This window comes from Mesoplodon bidens (assembly GCF_964165515.1).
Source record: "Mesoplodon bidens genome assembly, chromosome: 3".
Classification (NCBI taxonomy): domain Eukaryota; kingdom Metazoa; phylum Chordata; class Mammalia; order Artiodactyla; family Ziphiidae; genus Mesoplodon; species Mesoplodon bidens.
Window position 1 is genome coordinate 57,790,083 of NC_138178.1, and position 18,753 is coordinate 57,808,835.

Consider the following 18,753-nt stretch of genomic DNA (forward strand, 5'->3'; position numbering starts at 1 on the left):
TTTATATTGTAGAGAGAAGCCTTTCTTCCACTGTATATACTTCTAAATGTTAATGTTTTGATATAGGCATTTTAATGGGTTTCCCTTTTTTAAAAAAAATTTTGGATGTCCCAGATACACTAATCATCATTTACAGGTAATGATGATTTTGCCTTCTCATTTCCAGTATCCATACCTCATATTTCTTTCTCTTACCTAATTACGATAGTTAAGATTACCAGAAGGGTATTAAAGGGTGGTACTGGAGCACATCCTCCACACATGTTTGCATTCAAATTTAGATTTAGGGAGGCCCTCTGTAGAGATCTGAAAAAATCATTTAGGGCAACTCTGTCACTTCATAGTTGAGGATACAGGCTCACAAAGAAGTGACTTGGCCATCCAAGGTCGCACAAGGGCCAAGTGTCAGAGCCTGAGGTAGGCTCCGAGTTTACTGACCCGCTGAACAGTGCTCTTTCACTGTAAGACTCTCACACCAGTACCAGAGAAGCTCATCTTAGCATTTCTGCCAGATCTCTGCCTGGCAAAAATATCTGACTGGACTGCAGAAATCATCCAAATTCTAAATCATCTTTTTTTTTTCTTCTGTATTTCAAGTAATGTCTGCTGTATTAAAGTAACAGATGTCCAGACAAAAGAAAATGCTGGCAGTAATATATTTCATCAGATACCTGATCTAGAAAATTTCAGTATGAGATGCAAATTTCAGGTAGCTCACAAAATCTTAGCTTTTTGGCAAGCTTAGACAAAATTATATATTCTAATTTGCCTGTGATTTGTAAATTTGGTTTGCTCAGTTCATCCGGAGAACAGAACTGGGGTTTGCTCTGGCCTCAACCAGTAGGAAGAAACAGTTGGAAATTCCTGTTTATCGAGCACCTACTGTGTGTCGGGCACTGTATCAGGGATGTGAATACAAAAAATAAGAATCATGGTCCCTGTCCTTGATAAGCTTGTTGTCCAGCTAGATGTCTCTATTTGAAATCTGATTTTCTATTTTTCCTCAAATTTTAGTTTTGAAAGTTTAAGATGTTACTTTTGAACTCTGGCTTGGGCCATCTTCTGAAAACGTTTCAGAAAACTTTACCATCATCATTTTAAATACAGTACCAGGGAGACAGGAACAAAGAACATGCACAACTGATTAGAAAGGATGAGTCCTTAAGGAATGGTGCCCCCATCTGCTTTAAAAAAATATTTTTCTGCTCATACCCTTCTTTGAGCCTTGTGAGTTTGCTAGGTACATTTTAGCCTATATCTTATTGAAAAGTTTCAGAGGCCAGGTGCCAGGCTTGTAACCCTCCCTTCAAGCTACACCAGCAAAGCTCCTATGTTCCGGTTTCAGTTTTTGTTTGGAACATGCTGTCCTACTTTAGTGTGATGTCAAAGCTAATGGAATAGACAGTGACACAAAAGCACTCTGCAGATTTAATGTGGTCGATTAAGCTTGACTGTCCTTTGATAGGGATCTAGTTGACATTAATAGTAACATAAGGATAATTTGGGGGGATTTTTTTTTTAAAGGTAAGAAGTAGTGCAGAATAAAGGGCAACGTGACATTAGCTAAAGGTAAAAACAAAGGCCAGTGTGGTGAAGACAGGACCATTCACTACTAATGGCTGTATTAAGTCAATCACCCAAGGCGTATCTGGTGGAGAAACCTGGCCACTTCATGTTTGGGGTGAGTTGTGGTTGCATTGAGTCATATGCCAGAAAAGAAGCATGATTAAGCCAGCTGCTTCGATTACAGGCTGCCTGGCATCTTGGGACTTAAAGCCAAGAGTCTAGTGTCTTATTTTGGGAGAGTATGGATGCTAAAAGCTCTTGAATACTGATGGAGACAGCAACTTGTCTTTTTTTTTTTTTTTTTTTTTTTTTGTGGTACGCGGGCCTCTTACTGTTGTGGCCTCTCCCGTTGCGGAGCACAGGCTCCGGATGTGCAGGCTCAGCGGCCATGGCTCACGGGCCCAGCCGCTCCGCGGGCCCAGCCGCTCCGCGGCATGTGGGATCTCCCCGGACTGGGGCTCGAACCCTTGTCCCCTGCATCTGCAGGCGGACTCTCAACCACTGCGCCACCAGGGAAGCCCGCAACTTGTCTTTTATAGACCTCTAGGAAAGGTCTCAGAGAAGCTCTCCCACATTTCCTGGTAAAGAATTATTCTCCTCCCTCTCTCTGTTGTGTTTGTATTAGCCCCCTTCACCTGATACCCATCTTGTTAAGAAGCACCACCTTTCTTAACAAAAGGAAGACCCAGAAACTCCACTGTTGGCACTGGAAGGACACCCCTTGGGGGGGTTTTACCGATGACTGCTGCCACCAAAACAGGCTAAAGGGCAGCTGAGAAAGGCCATGCTGTAAGAAACTGACGTTGAAGTCTAGAGAATAACAAAATCTTACGGCTCTAGATTTCTGGTTCTATAATTTTAATGTGCTTAAAATTACCTCACAGGAACTGGATCTGTGAGGTCTGGGGTAGAACGTCATCTGTGGTTCTGATTTAGGTGGCCCCAGGACCCCACTTTGAGAAGCTCAGCTCTGGATAGATACTGTGCTTTAAGAGGCACACCCTGCCCTCCGAGCTTACATGCCCACACCATCTGACACCAGAAAGAAGCCGCACTCTTACCTGAATTTCTCCTTTTCAACTCTTAGCTGGCCGGAACTGAGAGACAGCATAATTGATGTCCACTTCCCTGCAGAACACCGGATGATGGCACAAGGGCCTGAGGCCTCTCTCAAAGCTACCCAAGGTCTGCCCCTCAGCTCCTGTATCTTCTCTGAGGGCCGGTGCCTCTCCCACATGGGGTCTCACCATGTCAGAATCAACATGAGACCCCCCGGAACATCTTGCACATCTCAGTTCACAACTCCTTGTTGGAGGTCCTTTCCCTCTACTAGACAGTGAGCCTAGAATTTAAAAAATCCTGACAGTCCATGGAGCAGATTCTAAAACCGCCTTCCGCTGGTAGTTTGGTTTGCAGTCAGGCCTCGCCCCAGGCATGTTTTCCTCCTGCGCGCTCACCTGCCGTGGAATTGCTTTAGTACCACGAGGCCATCGGAAATCAGCGCAGCTGTTTTGAAGTAGTGTCTAGGATGGGCCGATAAGGCTTCTAAAAGACTAAACCGTTTTTAAGTTGGTTATGCTTCATGTTAACACTCTTGAGTTCACTGCTTAGCTCCATCATAAATAATTACACTTAAGTACCAGACAGAGAGCATTGCTAAGAACTCCCATCTATGAACCATAATATGAATTTTCACGTTGATTTGCGGTTGCGTTTTGGACAGCTTGCCACCAAATGCTAAAAATGCTTCAGAGGCTGCTGTTCATCTCCCCCCCCCCCGGGACATTAGCAAATGTGCCCCCAACTCAAGAACTGGGTGATCTCCTGTAGCAAATTCCACTCCGGAGACTTGCTGCAACGAGAAAGTCTTCTAAACTGCAGGCGGGAGCCAAGTAAACTTGAACAGCATTACAATGACAACACAGTTCCCATTACTCAGCATAGAAGGTCACTTGTGCATGTAAACCCCTTTTTTGTTGTTCGCTTTCTAGACTACATATTCACCTGCCTGTTGACCTCAACGCTCAGCACACTGGAGTCACCAGGGGAACTCTGAAACACAAATGATGCCCTGGCCCCTCTCCCAACCAATTAAGTCTGACTCCCAGTGGTGGGCCCTTGTATAGGTAGCTTTTAAAGCTTCCAGGTGATTCTAATGTGCAGCCAGGCCCGAGAAATGCTGCTCTAGCATGAGCCTTTGCTCCATGTAAAATGTATCTTCTCTGCTTGCCCTACCAGCACACTTAAGGCCAGTCGTGGACATTTATACCCCAGAGCAAATAATTTCAGACAGGGAGAATTGATAAGAGAGAGAGGAGAGCGACACAGTGCAAGGGCTGAAGGCTTTGAAGATACAAACAAGCCTCCCATTTTTTCCACCTTTTGACCATTTAGTTGTTCTTGGCCTAGGGTAGGGGAGGACATGGAGGGACTATGACATCCTGGGGATAAAGGCTGCCTCTGAGTCCAGGGGTTGCAATTCGGTGACCTCTGGGCTGCATCTGACCTGCAGATGCATTTTGTTTGGCCTGCATTGTGGCTGCACATGGCAGATTTTAAAAATGTGAATGCCAATCTCTGAAAGTCTGGTTTCACATGAAAGCATTCTCAGAGGTGACGGTGTTTGACAGAAAGAAGACTTGGTGCCAGATCAAACAATGCACTTTTGGGTGCGGGGTCATTGATTCTCCTTTAGCCAGACTACTCCATTCATGAGGGTAATGATGCAAATGAAATACGATTTTAAAATGTTACCTTCGGATTTTGGTTTCACCATTTGAGAAAACATATTCCCATAAAGAGTGACGCGTGACTTCATCATATCAATTCCTTCTAATCCTTCACGAAGCCCTCCTAAGGCTGGACTAGAATGACAGTCTGGCTTGGGAGACAGCAGTCCTGGGATTAGTCTGGAGTTTGCTGTGGAACCTGGGGCTCGCCCTTAACTTCTCTGGTTCTGAGCGTCCTCGTCTATGGGGGAACAGGACCAAATAAGTTCTAAGATTCTACTGGCTTCTTGGGATTCCAAAGGCATGAGAATAGCATGGAGACAACTAACTTTAAGAGTAGTCTGTGGGTAAAGGTGAAGGAACTAGAAGTCAGGGTCTGAAGGTCAGCACTGAGATGCCAGCCTAGAGAAATCTGGGAGGCCTGAGAGGAAAGAGCAGGAACAAAGGGGTAGAAGCTACAGTGACATGTGGGTTTCAACCATCTAAACTGGCCAAAGATGGAACAGGTGGGCTTGGGAGGGAGGGAAAGAGGGAGGGAGTGCTCCATCACTGGAGATGTCCATCCCAGACCAGGCAGCCGCTGGGAGGGGATGTTGTGGGGAGCAAAGGGTGGACAAGTCCCTTCCAAACATCTAGAGACAATGGGAAAGAAGCAGGGAGCCCCTCATCCACCTCCTGTCCTCAAAAAGTGTGGCTCACTAGGACATGCTCTGCCCACAAAACGGATGGCAGCCTCTTAGTTGTTTTTAAACACTGTATTTTTAAAAATTTCTTTAAAATATTTACGACAGTAAAGGTCGTACTATGTGACAGGGGACAGATGCCTCTGATGTATCCCCCCTTCATTCCTACCTCAAAACAAGGTTAAGGCATAAATTACTCGGCTGGGCACCAGGCGTGCCTCTTGTCCTCGGGGCGCTGTCATTGGTAGTACCACTTGTCCCATGGGCTGGCAGATCAGACATTTGCCACCAAGGTTGCACAGGCTCCGGGGGTTCCTGCACCGGCTTTATCCAGTGCATTCCAGCCCTTCTCCCCCACGGGTGATGGGTGATGGGTGGTCGGAAGGGAGGGATGGGAGGCCGTGAGAGGCTGTGTGTGTGTGTGTGTGTGTGTGTGTGTGTGTAGGGAGGGGGTGATGCAGGGAGGGGAGGCCCCCCACCTCTACCCCTGCCCACGGCCTGCAGCCTTGCCATCGCATCGGGACAGGCTGCGGTGGAAGACAGAGTGGGAACGTGGAGCCTGGGGACTGCGTCATCCACACTTCCGCCAGGCTCCCAGGAACAAAAGCAGCAGGAGGGGTGGCAGCTGCAGGCCTGCAGCTGCTGAGAGCGTGTTGGGAGGGGATGTGGGCGGTGGTCAGTGTGAACGCACGGTGGGGATGCGGGAGAGCCCGCCCACCTCCGCATCTTGGTGGGTGCCCAGTCTCCTAGGTCCCAGCTGCCCGTCCATCACAGTCTCCGCGTCCCAGGGTCTGTCTTCATCCAGGCCAACAGCTGTCACCGCTGGGCCCCTCAGGCAGGGGGCGCTCCGGGGACCTATCTTCGGCCTGGGGAAGGGGTGAGGAGACTCGGGAGCCATGGACAGCGTTGGGGTGGGAGGACAGCGCAGAGGGCAGATCTGCTGTCCCCTTAGGTCCCACTGGAACTAGAGGTCTGGAGAGGGCAGAGTGGGTTTGCATTTGTAGTCTTCCCCTCTGGGTTTCTTCTGAGCATGGGGTGATGACGAATTTCTAGCACCTTAGTGATGGGGGCAGCAAATGCCCCCACAGAGCCTGGGGGCGGCTTTGGGGTGTACCTTGGGGGGGGGTCCCTTTAAATCCCTAGGGATCTGTGTTGGAGGTGCCATGGCTCCCAGTAGGACAGTCCCTCTTAAAACTGACTTGAGTTCCTTTCAGAGGGAGCAGACTTGGTCTCTCAGGAGATGAGGTCAAGTGCAAAGCGAGCCGGTGTCCTCTCCACCCCAGCTCGGTGGGCCATGGGCCTGCACACTGCCTGGGCCCGCGTCCTGGCCCCCATCAACTCACAGCCTCCCCCGGAGCCTCACTCCAGCACTTTGGGGGTGGGGTCCAGGCCGGGCTCCCTCCTGCGCTTGGCACTTTTAAAGAAGCCGAGCTGTGGGAAGGCAAAGGGAGAAATCTCAGGGGTGGGCAGGGTGGACAAGGCCTGTCTCCCCTTCCTGCTCTCCCTTCAGTCACTCTCTTAAGGCTTCTTTCCTCAGAAGCCTTCCCTGAACACCCCAGCTCATGCTGCATATCTCCCCTACCACCGCCAGGCTGCACAACGGGCCACTTAATTGGTGACAGGGAGGCTGGAACCAAGTGGACGGAGCCTGTGTCAAGAGGCAAGCAGTCATGCTGTTTGACGCTGCCCTAGTCAACACCTCTCTGGGCCTCCTTCACCTCATCTATAACAGGAGGACGTTGAGACCAGGGGTTCTTAGCCTGAGGCTCAGAGACAGAGAAGGGCTTTTGGGGGACTTCTTAACAGCCTGACATTGTTGGAGAAATTTTGTGGCTGTGTGTGCTTGCTTTTTTTCTGATCAGAGGAAGCCTAGCTTTCATCAGGTTCTCAGGGGGACCCACAAAAGGATTGGAGCCGTAGGCTGAGTACCCTCTGGTGGCCCTAGCCCATCTGCCTGCTGTGGTGAGGAGTCGGCAAGTTCTGGGGAGGAGGCTGGGTGGGCCCCAGCTCCCACGCGGAGGAGAACATGGGGACTGGCCACAGAGCTCAGAGGCGGAGGCCCCAGGCCTGGACAGCCAGGATGCTGCCCCCCACCCGCACCCTGCAGGGGCCCTCACCTTCCACAGTGCCAGGACCAGCAGGGCCAGCAGCAGAAGGCCCCCCAGGGAGCTGCCCACGATGATCCAGATGGGGATCTGTGAGTCCTCTTGCTTGGAGATCTCAAATGTGATCTGCAAGGTGAGGGGTGAGGCCAGGTCAACAGCGCTACTGTTCTGGGGCCCAGGTGGCAGCCTGGGGAGGGGCAGGAGGGTAGGAGACAGCGGGCACCTGGTGGGAGAGCTGCATCCCCTTCCTCAGGGAGATGCTGAAGGGACGGGTGGCACCAGCCTGCCGAGAGGCCTCAGAGCCCCCAGCCCTGGTGCAGCAGACACCTGACTTAAGTGACCAAGTGATCCCACCTCCTCTTTGAGACGCTTTCTGCCTTGGGCCGGGGGCCACTCCACTCTCCCTGCTTTCCTCCTTCTACCACATGGGCCACTCTTTCTTGCTCTCTTTGCTGCTTCCTAAATGTTGGTGTGTCCCATGGCTCTGGTGAGCTCGGGGCTGACTTATGGACTAGGCACTGTGGGCATGGCGCCCAGGGTCCATGGTGCTTTTAGGGGCCCACAGAAATGTTCTAATCTCTTTTAAAGTTAGAATCAAAAAATATAATCTTGTCTGGATTTGTCTTTATACAGACCAAGTCAGAAAATAATACTTAAAAAAAAAAACCTTGTTTATGGAGTAAGGCCCTGAAAGCAAAAGTGCCCAGGGCCATGAGAGCCCTAACGCAGCCCCGGGGAAGCTCACTCAGTCCTAGGGCCGTAACCACCTTTATGCCTGCTGATGCTTTCACATTGCTACCTTCTACCTGGACTCTCCACTGCATTCCAGACTCATATCCAACTGTCTACTCGGCCTGCCTGGCATCTTTAACAGGTCCCCAGATAAACTCCTGACCTCACTCCTCACCCTCAAACCTGTTCCTTCAACATCTTTCCCCTCAAAGCAAATGGCAGCCTTGTCCTTCCTTGCTCTTGCTTCTTGTATGGGTCACTGACTCTCACTTTCACACCCACGTGGACTCCGGCAAAGTCTATCTGCTCTACCTCGGAAACACCCAGAATGTGGCCACTCCTGCCACCACCAAGGCTACCTCTTTGGACTGAGCACCCTCATCTCCCACCTGGAGACCGTAGCAGCCACCTAGCTGCCCCTTCTGCTTGTGTCTCGCCCCCTACAGTCTGTTCTTGGAAGAGTAGCCAGAGGCAGGGGATTTACTCTCTGCTCTGCTCCGTCCTCCAGTTTTCCCATCTTCCTCAGAGTGGAAAACAGAGTCCTTGTCCTGGCCTGCAAGGCCCTGCACCCTCCGGCCTCATCTCCTGCTCTGCCCCTTGCTCTCTCTACTCCAGCCCTCAGCCACCTGGCTGCCAACACGCCCAGCACACGCCTGCTGCTGGGGCTTTGCATCGCTGTTCCTTCTGCTGGTGGGGCTCCCCCAACCCCCTTCGCTGCATGACACCACTGTATTTCTTCTAGTCTCTGTCTGCTGTCCCCTTACACGCTTTCCTCAGTCTCCCTGTATAAAATGGCACCCCTCGTCTCCACCCTTACGCACCTGCGTTTTTCTGGGCAGACCTTTTCACCACTGACATTGTATGTATTTATGTTCGTTGACTCTTCCCCCCACCCCCGTCTAGAGTGTCAGCTCCAGGGAGAGCAGGGGCTTTATCTGTTTTGCTCACTGCTCTATCCTCAGTGCCGGGAACAGCGCCTGGGACAGAGCAGGAGCTCAGTCAACGCGCTGAAAGCCTGAACGAACGCACCCATGACAGCATGGCGGAGCCCGGCTTGGCCAGTGACTCGCTTTCACCTTGAGGCAAGCCTGCTCCCCTTCCGCCTTACCTCACACAGCCTCTGTTTCCATATCTGAAAAATGGACGTGGGGACGCCCCTCACAGTGCTGTGAGGAGTAAGCAGGGTAACACGGGAAGTGTCTGTTATGGCGCCTGGCACATAGGTAGGGCTCCACCAACAGCAGGTCCCTTCTATGCTCTTTCCATCCCTGAAGGCTGGGACCTGGCTCCGCCTTCCCACACCAGCACCTCGCACAGAGCCAAGGCAACAGGGGCTCAAATTTGGGGTTGCTGGCTTTCTAAGAGAAGTGAGGCATCCAGAGAGTATAAGAGGGGTTTTGGAGGGTGGGAAGCGGGAGTGGAAGGAGAAATCACTTAAACTAGTAAATGACAGATGGACTAGTGCGGAGAAAGGGGTGGTTTGTATGTGCGTGGGGTGTCTGTACCATGCCTCTTCTCGCTTGATTGCCTGGAAAATTCCCACATGTCTCTCAAGATTCAGGTCAAGTGGACCGTCTCCTCCAGAAAGCCTTCCCTGGACATGGCTTGCTCTGACCAACCCCCATGCCAGCACCTGTGCTCACCCCCAGACTGCACCCACACTTCGTTGTCCTCGCCCCCTTGTCTGCCTAATTCATCTGGGCGGTGAGCCTGAGTCACAGGATGAACACCCGACAAATGCTGAAGAATGAACAAATAAAACAGCTCCTGGGGTGGATCTGCTGAATGCTGCTTCGGGCTTCTGTGCCTGCTCCCCCTTTGCCTGGCACACCCACACGCTGTTTGGGATCGACGTTTGTGTTTTATGGAGGTCTGGCTTCCTGACCAGGCCCAGTTTGCTCTCCAGTGTCTCCTGGGGTGGGGCTGGTGGGTGACTGCGCATCTGGTACAGGACGCTCGCCAGAGCCCAGGCCAGGGCTGGGGATGTGGCCAGTGGAGGGCAGCAGCGTCCCACGCCCGAGACACCCGGCTCCTTCCAGAGAACCCGCCTTTTTTTCAAGACCCAATTTCTCATTTTCCCAGAGAGCACCACATGGAGCCTCACCCCTTTCCTGGACCCTGATTCAAGCCAGTTTGATCTGAGACAGTCTGGTTTTACTCAATTCAAAAGGAGTTCCAATTCAGAGACAGCTCGAATCCCTCGGTCTTCACAATTTTAGTTTGCAGCAGACTTCATTCATTAGATTTGAGGCGCGGATGGATGTGGAGGGGAGGGTTGGATGGCCGTTTTAGGCTGCCAGCCTGTCAAGACCCAGCCTTGCCACCCTGAGGCAGGTGGGCAGGCGGGCAGGCGGGCAGGCAGGCAGGCCTGGGCTGCACTTCGGCTTCCTCTAGTGTAAAACACGCAGGTGTCCCTCCTTCCTCGCCTCCGGGGGCTGTTGAGGTGCAGCGCTTGGTGCCCCCGAGGGACAGCGCCAATGCCTATTTCTGGCCCTGTTCTCCCCATTTTTGCCCCTAACAGCCTGTTTGTCTCGGTTTTCCCTCGCCTCTGATGCTGCACTAACTGCTGGCAGGCCTGTCCATCTCTCTCCTGCAGGGGGAGTAGGAAAACTCTCAGGGAAGGGGCGACCCTTCCCCAAGCTGGCCTGGCCCGGGCCCAGGTCTGCAGGGTTCCCAGTGCTCACCTGGCGGCTGGGATCCTCCTCGCGGAAGATGAAAGGGCTGTGGAACTGCCTCTGCAAGGCTGCGTGGACCGTGATTCTCATCAACTTGTACTTGAGCTGTGTAATCAGAGGGCTTGTCAGGTTCTGGCCCCTCCCCCGGGGGAGGCTCCCCAGCACCTGCCTCCTCCAGCCTGACCCCTAGGGCTCTACTTACTGCTTTTAGGGACCTCAACCACAGGTTCCCCACCAGATGGAAACTGATTTCCTGGTTGGGGGCCAGCCTCACGTTGCAGTTGATGGAAACTACATCAGCGTTGCTGTGATTCTGAAAGAGAAGGTGGGTCTCACGGTGAGCAGGGGCTTGGCCACCAGAGAGGTGGCTCAGCTGCCCAGCTTGACCAAGTGGAGCTTTGTTCCTGAGGTAGGAGGGGCAGAGGACAAGGAAGAAGGAAGGGGATGGGGGTGGAGGACAAGGTAAGGACGGTATATCCGATGCTCCACTTGAAGTTGTGCATAACTGGGAGTATTTCAGGAACAGAACTTTGGGTCAACGTTAGGGCACCTATAAATGTCACCACCATACAAACGCATTAAAGGGAAAATGATAGTATTACTGCAACAGATGCAGAAAAAAGCCTTTTATGAAATCCAACTTCTGTTTATGATAAAAACTCCCAGGGAACGTCCTAAATCTGAATAAGGGTGCTTATTTTAAAAAGCCTGTGGCAAGTATCACATTTAATAATGAAAAATTAAAAATAATCCCTTTAAAAGCAGGATCAAGACAAGATGGTCATCGTTTCTGTTTACCATTGCCCTTATAGCCAGAGCAATAAGACAAGAAAAACAATTTAAAAGGATTGAGTGGTAAAACTAAGACTATCATTACTTGCAGATGATACCGTCCTAATAGAAAACCCAAACAAATCATCAAATAATTAGGATTTATTAGGTTAAACTTATTTGTGTTGCTCCCTCGCAGCCACCTCACCCCACCCAAGTTCAAGTCTTCAGTAAAGTGCACTACACTCCAAAGATGCTTTGTGTGAGGCACTTGAAAATGAACAAAATGAAAATAGCTAAGATTTTTATTTGGGTAAGGAACAGTGAAGGCACACTCAGAAATTGGTATGTGGGGACAGAGGCAGCCCTGGGAACAGAAACCTGGACACTAGCAGATGTCTTGGGGAGGGCCTCAGGAGTGGGAGCTGGGCTGCCTTCCATCTCTGGGGGCAGGGAGGCCCCAGGTGATGTGGTCAGTGTCTCCAATACAAGCCCCGTGTGGTCTTGCTCCTTCCTCCTCCCTCTGCTTGTCCGTATCCTACTGGCCCTTTTAGGCACAGAGGCAAGTCCACGACCCCTGCTTCTCTACTCGAGGTTGTCTGCTCCACTGCCCCTCACTTGACACGTATCCCAGCCTCGCTACCTGGCTTCTTTACACTCAATCCCATGTCTCCTGTGAGATGGTAGGCTCACTAAGGGCAAGAAGTATCTTTTCCTTATTCTGTGTCCTTTTGGTCTGAGGTTGGGACATAGAGGTGCTCAACAAGCTCTTCTGGACAAACTACTGGACAAGGAGCTCTCCTCATCCCCCAGGGCTCTTGCCGCGGGGGACACTCACCAGCTGTGGGGCACGACTCAAGTCCTCCTCCGTCGGGGCGTGCCGGTACTCAGTGCTGTTCCCCCAGATGTTACAGGACGTGTTTGCCTGCACGAGGACACACGCAACCAGCCTCACCACCAGCACTGGCAGACTCGGCGTCCCAGACATGGTCCTCTCTCCTCCTCTGCCCAGAGAAGGCCCAGCTGGCCCTGGGCTTGGGAGAAGGAGCTGAGGTCTGGGGACTTGGGGGCACACCTAGGGATATGTTTGTCCCCTCCCCTGTGCTGGGCCCCCAGGGCACAGGTACCTGGTCAGCGAGGAAGCCCTTCAGCAGCAGCAGCCGGTTGCCGCCCCTGGTTGCGATGGGAATGGTGAACTTCATCATCACCCCGTGGATGGGGAACAAGCCCAAGTTTTGGATCTGTGGCCAGAGCGGAGGAGGTGTCAGTACACCCAGCAGCAGTTGGGGGGTGGAGGACGAGGCTCACGGGGCGATCCCCCCAGCCAGGCCCCTTCAAGCCCCCTGGCTTTTTCACTGTAGATGCTCCAAAGCTCTTCCAGATCTCGGCGGGGGGATACAGGATGAAACTGCATGAAAACTGAAAGGGATGGGCTCTTGGAGGCTGAGGATAGGTCACTAGGGGGCCATGAGGCTGACAGCAAGGGTCACTTCCCTTTTCACCCTCTCTTGGCTGTGGTGCTGGTGGCCTCCCTGGACAGAGGTCGGGGTGGAGATGGTGACAGCAATTCCTTTATTGTGAGAAATAATCAGTAACTGATGCAGGATGTAAATAGTGAGTGTGTGTTGGTTCACATTCTAGCCGTGACACATTTGGTGTCAGAGCCACAGTGATCACAAATAGGGCTTTGGAATCAGAAAGCCTGAGCACATAACCTGGGGCTGCCGCCACAGATGAGCTGTGTGGCCTTGGGCAGGTTACTAAATCTCTCTTGGATGAGCCACTGAGGCATCTGCATGTTTCCAGCTGTCTACCTGCTCCCAATTCTCACTCAGCAGTTCAGGGCTGGGGAGATCTTGGGGCACACCATGGCAGAGACTCTAAACTGCTTCCTAATTCTCATTCTCCCTCCTTCCTTAGTGACAGAAAGCAAGACAAAAAGGCATATTTCCTAGCCTCCCGTACAGCTGAATCACACTGTTTTGGACAATGAGAAGTAACTGGAAGTGCAAGGAACTGCCAAAGAGGTTTCTTAGTAGGCAGGGGTGTGGTCTGCTCTTCTCCCCTTCCTTCTTCCTGGAATGATAACGTGATGGCTGGAGCTGCAGCCACCTTGGACTATGAGGTGAACTTGATAGGCTGATGATTGCATGTTGAGGATGGTGGAACAGACACAAGGAGACCCAATCCCGGATGACTCTGTAAAGCTGCCAGCTCTGGACTTCTTTTACGGGAGAGAATAAACCCCAGGGCATTTAGATCACTGTTTTTTTTCATACTTTAAAAATTATAAGCAGCTACACCTAATCTTCACTGACACATCCTCCCAGTTCGGCCCCATAATTTTCCAGATGATGACTGAGAGCCCCAGAGAGGGGAAGGGACTTGCCTAAAGTCACACAGTGAATGGGTGGCAGGGTTGAGGCTGAACCCCAGGCGCTAGCAATGATTCCAGACTCCTCCCCTCCGAGATGGGGGATCCTCAGCTCCTGTCTTTCGCTGTCTGCTTGACTCCCTTCCAGACTAACCTTGAAAACGCAGTTGAAGGGAGGCCCAATGCCATGGTATCGCTCTAGCGAGCTGTTGGGCTTGACCTCGTAGTGGCTCAGGCTGCTGCTCCTGCAGGGACAGAGGACAGGGCCGCCATGAGCTCAGTCAGTGTAGGCTAGATGGATAAGCGAATGAAGGAGGGTGTGGGCATGCGCCCGCCTCCCCCTAGACCACAGCAAATACGTTTCCTCTTGTGTCCATTGGGAGTGCTGTGTTGGGAAGGATTCTGAGGCTCAGAAGGAATAAACTCTGAGATCAATTAGCAATGTCTGCCTAGTGTGTGGATGGCCATGAACCAGAAGAGCAAGTTATTTGCCACCCTTGCCCTTGCCTCCTGCCCAGGGGCATGGCCTCTTTTGATCATGAACTTGCCCACTGTGCACCGTTCCAGCCTCTAGTGGTGGCTGAGGGAGGGCCTGAACTTTCTGTTTGTGGTTACCTTCTGACTTCTCCGCCCTCCTGGGAGCTCTCAGGGGGCACACTGGGGACCACTGGCAGACTGAGGTGGGTGGGCGGTGGGAGCAGTCTGCCCTGCAGGGAGGAGCATTTTCTCACTGATGCTATTTAGAATTGCTAGTGCAAAGTGGTAATGAAATGCAGATGGACTTTTTAGCAGGTTTTACTATTTTAAAATTCTCTGCAGACCATTCCTCCGCTTACAGCCTGCACCTGGGGTGGATACTGCCTGCTGCTCCAGCCCTCCCCCTCCCCCACTGCGGGGAGCTCCCTGGGGACCAGGTCTGTATCTCTTCCTCCCCCATGTTGACGCCACCTCCCCTCCATGGACCCGGGGGGTGCACTCTCAGGGGCATACCCAGCTGCCTCCCATAGTCCCTCAGCATGAGGGCCCTGGGGCCGTGGCCCACCTGGTGAAGAGCACGTCAGCCTCATACTTGAGGTGCAAGCGCAGGAGGGCCGTGTTGTCTTCCTTGGTGCTCTCTTCCTCGTCACTGTCACTGCAAGGAGAGCCGGCAGTGCCTGTGGTCAGGAAGGGGCAGCCCTCCCTCCACCCAGCTCAGGGCAGCAGGAGGGATACAAGTCAGGCTGAGAAGGAGCATCCCCGTGCGTCTATAGCTCTGCTGCACCAGTGCAGCCAGCCAGGGGGGTCATCAGAGGTGTCTCCCGGGAGGGGAAGGGCCGGGGAGGCAGGGGACCTGGAGACCTCAGCTTTCCCTGCCCTCTTTCTGGGTGCAGCACATCTGGGCTGGAGGCTGGGAGGACGGCGCCAGCTTGGTCACAGCGGCCTGTCTGCCCTCCTCATCTGTCAGACGGGCAAATCCTGTGCTACCTACCCCCCCGCCCCCGCCCTGGGAGATGACGCCTCCAGGGCAAGGGTCTGCCCAAGAGAGGGGAAGAGCATGAAGAATTCACAGCAGAGCATTTACTGACCCTTGAGCCGACCCCCCGAGCTGACTAGGGGTGTGCCAGCTCCCATGGGGGCTATGCTGCCTTGAAAAGGCCAGAGAGTGAAATTCAGAGGCATTAGAGGAAGTTTTGTTGAATATGCTTCCCTTCACTTCTGAGCACCATGAACTACCGGAGCAGATCATTTAGACATAAAAAAGGTATGATTTCTGCTCATTACACACACTGTTTGATTTCCTTCGGAAACTTACCCCAGATAGGTGCTTAGTTAGAAAAGGGAGACCTGACACACCCAGATGCCCAGTGTCCCCTGCCTATATATGCCTAACTCACAAACACCCGCCAACGCCCACACTGCTAAGGACACTGCAGGCAAGGGCGTGCATTGCCCTGTGAGAACAGACTGCTTTCTAAGAGGGAGGCCTTAAGATATCAACACATCTTACAAACTTCGCCTCATGTCAAGTGAGAATTCCACCAGAGTGCACAGTTTGGCTAACTATACCTGGATACAGGCACATGCCGCTGTGTTGATCCCCAGCACTCCTGTGACTGCTGACTGGTTTGCGCATGTGTGTGTGTGTTGGAATGTTGGTGCTCGGTTTGCCTGCAGTGTTTATTTCTCAGTGTGGAGAAGTTCTCAGGAGGGTTTATAAGGCTCCAGAGCAGCCAGAATTCCTCCTCACCTCCATGTGTTTATTACTGACATGGGCGATTCACGGTGTCAACCTACAGCAAGCTGCCTCTGGGAGGCCTGGGAGACAGACAGACCCACAAAGGAAAGGTCTTTTAAAATTGGAAGTTTCCAAGGGAGAGAAGTGACCAGGACATAAAGAGCACTGGATAAGGAGTAGGAAAACTAGTTAGCTCCCAGCTGTACTATTTACATGCTGTGTGTTGTTGGGAAATTCACTCAACCTCTCTGAGCTTTCCTTTTCTTACCTGCAACTTGGTGGGGTGGGGTGGGGTGGGGTGGGGAATAAGCCCTGCTTTGCCTGTCTTAAGGCGCTGCTGTGAGGACTGACTGAGATATTACGTGCATAGTACTTTATAACTGTAGGGCTTTTAAATAATTGCTATATAAAATGCTGTAGAAAGCTGAGGGTATTATTATTTATATCCAAGCTGCCCAAGAACGAAGACTGGCAGCAGCACAGTGGGCAGCAGGTTGGCCCTGGGTCAGTCCCCTCCCAGGCAGGGCAGTGATGGACAAGGCTTGGAGGGGGATTTGGTGTGGGGAGGGGCAGTTCCCAGCAGCAGAACAGGGCCCAGGAGTAGCGAGCAGGGTGGGAGAAGGAGCGGGCAAGCCCTGACCTGCCCGCTGTGAGCTGGATCTCCATGTGGTGCAGGAAGACGGATTTGCTGAACTCGAAATCGAGACGGAAAGCCACCTACAAGGAATAAGTCGCTGGAGCCGGGCTGGCTGGGAACTGCCTGTCCGAGCACTGCCCACACCAGCCCTGGCCCGCCCCTCCCAACCCCTGACCTTTTGGTGGGCCCTGCTGGCAGGGAATGGGCTGGGGGAGGGAGGACCAGGTGCTGGAGTAATGTGAGCTGAGCTCAGGGGCCGTGGCCGGGAAGCAGCCGAGGTCAACAGCTCCGCTGCTGGGGCTTCTTGGCTGTGAGGCCAGACCTCCGCCCCCTCCCTTTTTGTTTTTAAGTACAGGCAATCAGAAGGCAGCAAATCCAACTTCAGACTCTTTCTGCAGGAATTTCTGGGGGGCACTTGAAGGGGAGATGGCCATCAACATGCATCGCAGGAAGTGGGGGCCAGAATCTAGTGATAAGACCCCCTCATGCACCCCCTGTTCTTGCATGTGAACAGGTGTGAGGCCTGGAGAAGGGTGAAGGCTGTCCCGGGCTACCCAGAGGCTAGTCACACACCTGTCTCCTTGTCCAGCGGCCCTCCCACCGCTCTGACGGCCCAGGTCCTGGTGCTTCCCTTGGTCTTCACCCAGGAGTAGGGCCTGGGTCTCCTGACTGTGCCCTTTGACATCTGACCCTCTTTGCTACTTTCTGCCCCACCTGGTGGTGCTACTGGGGCTTTGCACAGACCTCTCGTGCTCTTCCCAGGTCTGACCCTCACAGGGTTTCCCAAGGAGACCTGGTGGCAGGGGTGGGGTGCGGGGTGGGGGATGGCTACTCCCTGAGCGGCCACAGGATCGGGTGGGGAAGCTTGGGCTGTGCGCTGCTCCCCCTGGGTCTTCACCCAAGAGCTCCTGGGTGCGTCAGCGCCTCACCTCAAAAACCACAATCTTGACTTTTGTCGCACTGGGGAGGTTCTTTTGTCAGGAGCCCTAATCCCCCTCCCCCTTCTCCTCCCCTTCCCCCAGCCTTGCAGACCTTGCTCCTGGGAACACACTGCTGCTCTCTAGGTGGCCCCTACCTCAAGCTCCCCTCTGTCTGGTTCCCACTCTACAAGCAGCTCGGCCTCAGCCAGGTCTCCCCTTGCTCTAGAACCTTCAGGGGCTGCCTACTGCCCGGGGGTGATGGGCAAACGTCCCCACAGTCTGGAGTCTACCTCTCCCATCCCTACACTCTTTTCACATGTACTTTTAAGCACATGGTAGGTGCTCAAGAAACGTTCATTTTTCTTCCCATCTCTCCCCAGGCACAGCACCATGACAGAGGCTGGACATTTAAAAAACGGGTTAGGATACAGGACAGTGGGGTAAATGGCCAAGAGGAGGTGGGAGAGCGGTGGGTGGAAGTGGTAGATTCCCCCTGAGGTGAGGGTCCTGGTGCTCTCCTGGGGTGCGCTGTCAGACCTGGGGATGGCTGGCTAATTAGGTCACTTGAAGGTCATTTCATGGGAGAAAAAACCAACCTACTTAAAAGGCGCCCTCAGGCCTCTCCATCCCTCCCCAGTCCTCCGCTCTGTTCCCTTCCACTTCTCTTGCCTCCCCGTGCCTCCCCGACCCGCCCCGTTCCCTCCCCACACCACCCTAGCCCCAACCTTGGCCTTGGCCCGGAAGAAGGGGTAGCTGACGTTGCAGACTTTCTTGTGGAGCCTCTTCTCCTCGTTCACACACTCGATACTGCCGTCCGAGTCGTCCTGGGGCGATGGGGGCATCACGGGCACCAGTTAGGTGGGGCCCGAGACCTGGGTAGGGGGGCCACCCTTGCCCCCAGCCCCCCAACTGCCCTGAAGCTGCAGCATAGGCCGCAGATCCTGGGACCACAGGGGCCCTGGAGGCTCGGGTGCGGCTTGGCTCTGGGTGCGGAAAGCGCAAAGCATGGTGGGAGCCCGGTGCGGGGGCGGAGGACAGGCTCAGCTGTGCAGGGTCGTGGAGAGAGTGGGCAGGCGCTCACGTATATGATTTGTCATTCTCTCTGGATCAAGCCCAGAGGCGGGACTTATCATCCAGCTTACAGGTGGGGTCACTGAGCCCCAGAGACGGGAGGTAACTAGCACAGACCACCAGCAAGTGGCTTCCTCCGCTCGAGGTCCCTTTGTTGGACGGTAGGGGTCAGGGAGAGGAAGGAGGGTGTGCTGAGCTCCAGCTGTGAGCATCTCCCAGGCTGGGGATGGATAGCGGGGAGGTGAAGGAGCCAGGCTGCAGGCTAGCCCTACACA

At 53.3% G+C, this 18,753-nt stretch overlaps 1 protein-coding gene across 2 annotated transcripts in view; it reads right to left on the reverse strand.

Annotated features, from left to right (window-relative positions):
- Nucleotides 1-5,035: 5,035 nt before the first annotated feature.
- ITGA11 (integrin subunit alpha 11) overlaps nucleotides 5,036-18,753 on the reverse strand; it is a 127,103-nt gene continuing 113,385 nt past the window's right edge. Inside the window, exons 21-30 of one of the 2 annotated variants that reach the window (XM_081229017.1) lie at nucleotides 18,133-18,231; nucleotides 16,491-16,567; nucleotides 14,678-14,767; nucleotides 13,790-13,880; nucleotides 12,389-12,502; nucleotides 12,100-12,186; nucleotides 10,693-10,803; nucleotides 10,500-10,595; nucleotides 7,096-7,209; nucleotides 5,036-5,950 (exon numbers count right to left, since the gene is read on the reverse strand). In XM_081229017.1, coding sequence (XP_081085143.1) covers nucleotides 5,927-5,950; nucleotides 7,096-7,209; nucleotides 10,500-10,595; nucleotides 10,693-10,803; nucleotides 12,100-12,186; nucleotides 12,389-12,502; nucleotides 13,790-13,880; nucleotides 14,678-14,767; nucleotides 16,491-16,567; nucleotides 18,133-18,231 — 903 coding nt within the window. In that variant the 3' untranslated portion in view covers nucleotides 5,036-5,926. Of the gene's footprint in view, nucleotides 6,410-7,095; nucleotides 7,210-10,499; nucleotides 10,596-10,692; nucleotides 10,804-12,099; nucleotides 12,187-12,388; nucleotides 12,503-13,789; nucleotides 13,881-14,677; nucleotides 14,768-16,490; nucleotides 16,568-18,132; nucleotides 18,232-18,753 lie in introns of both variants that reach the window. The other variant, XM_081229016.1, reaches the window with a different exon arrangement.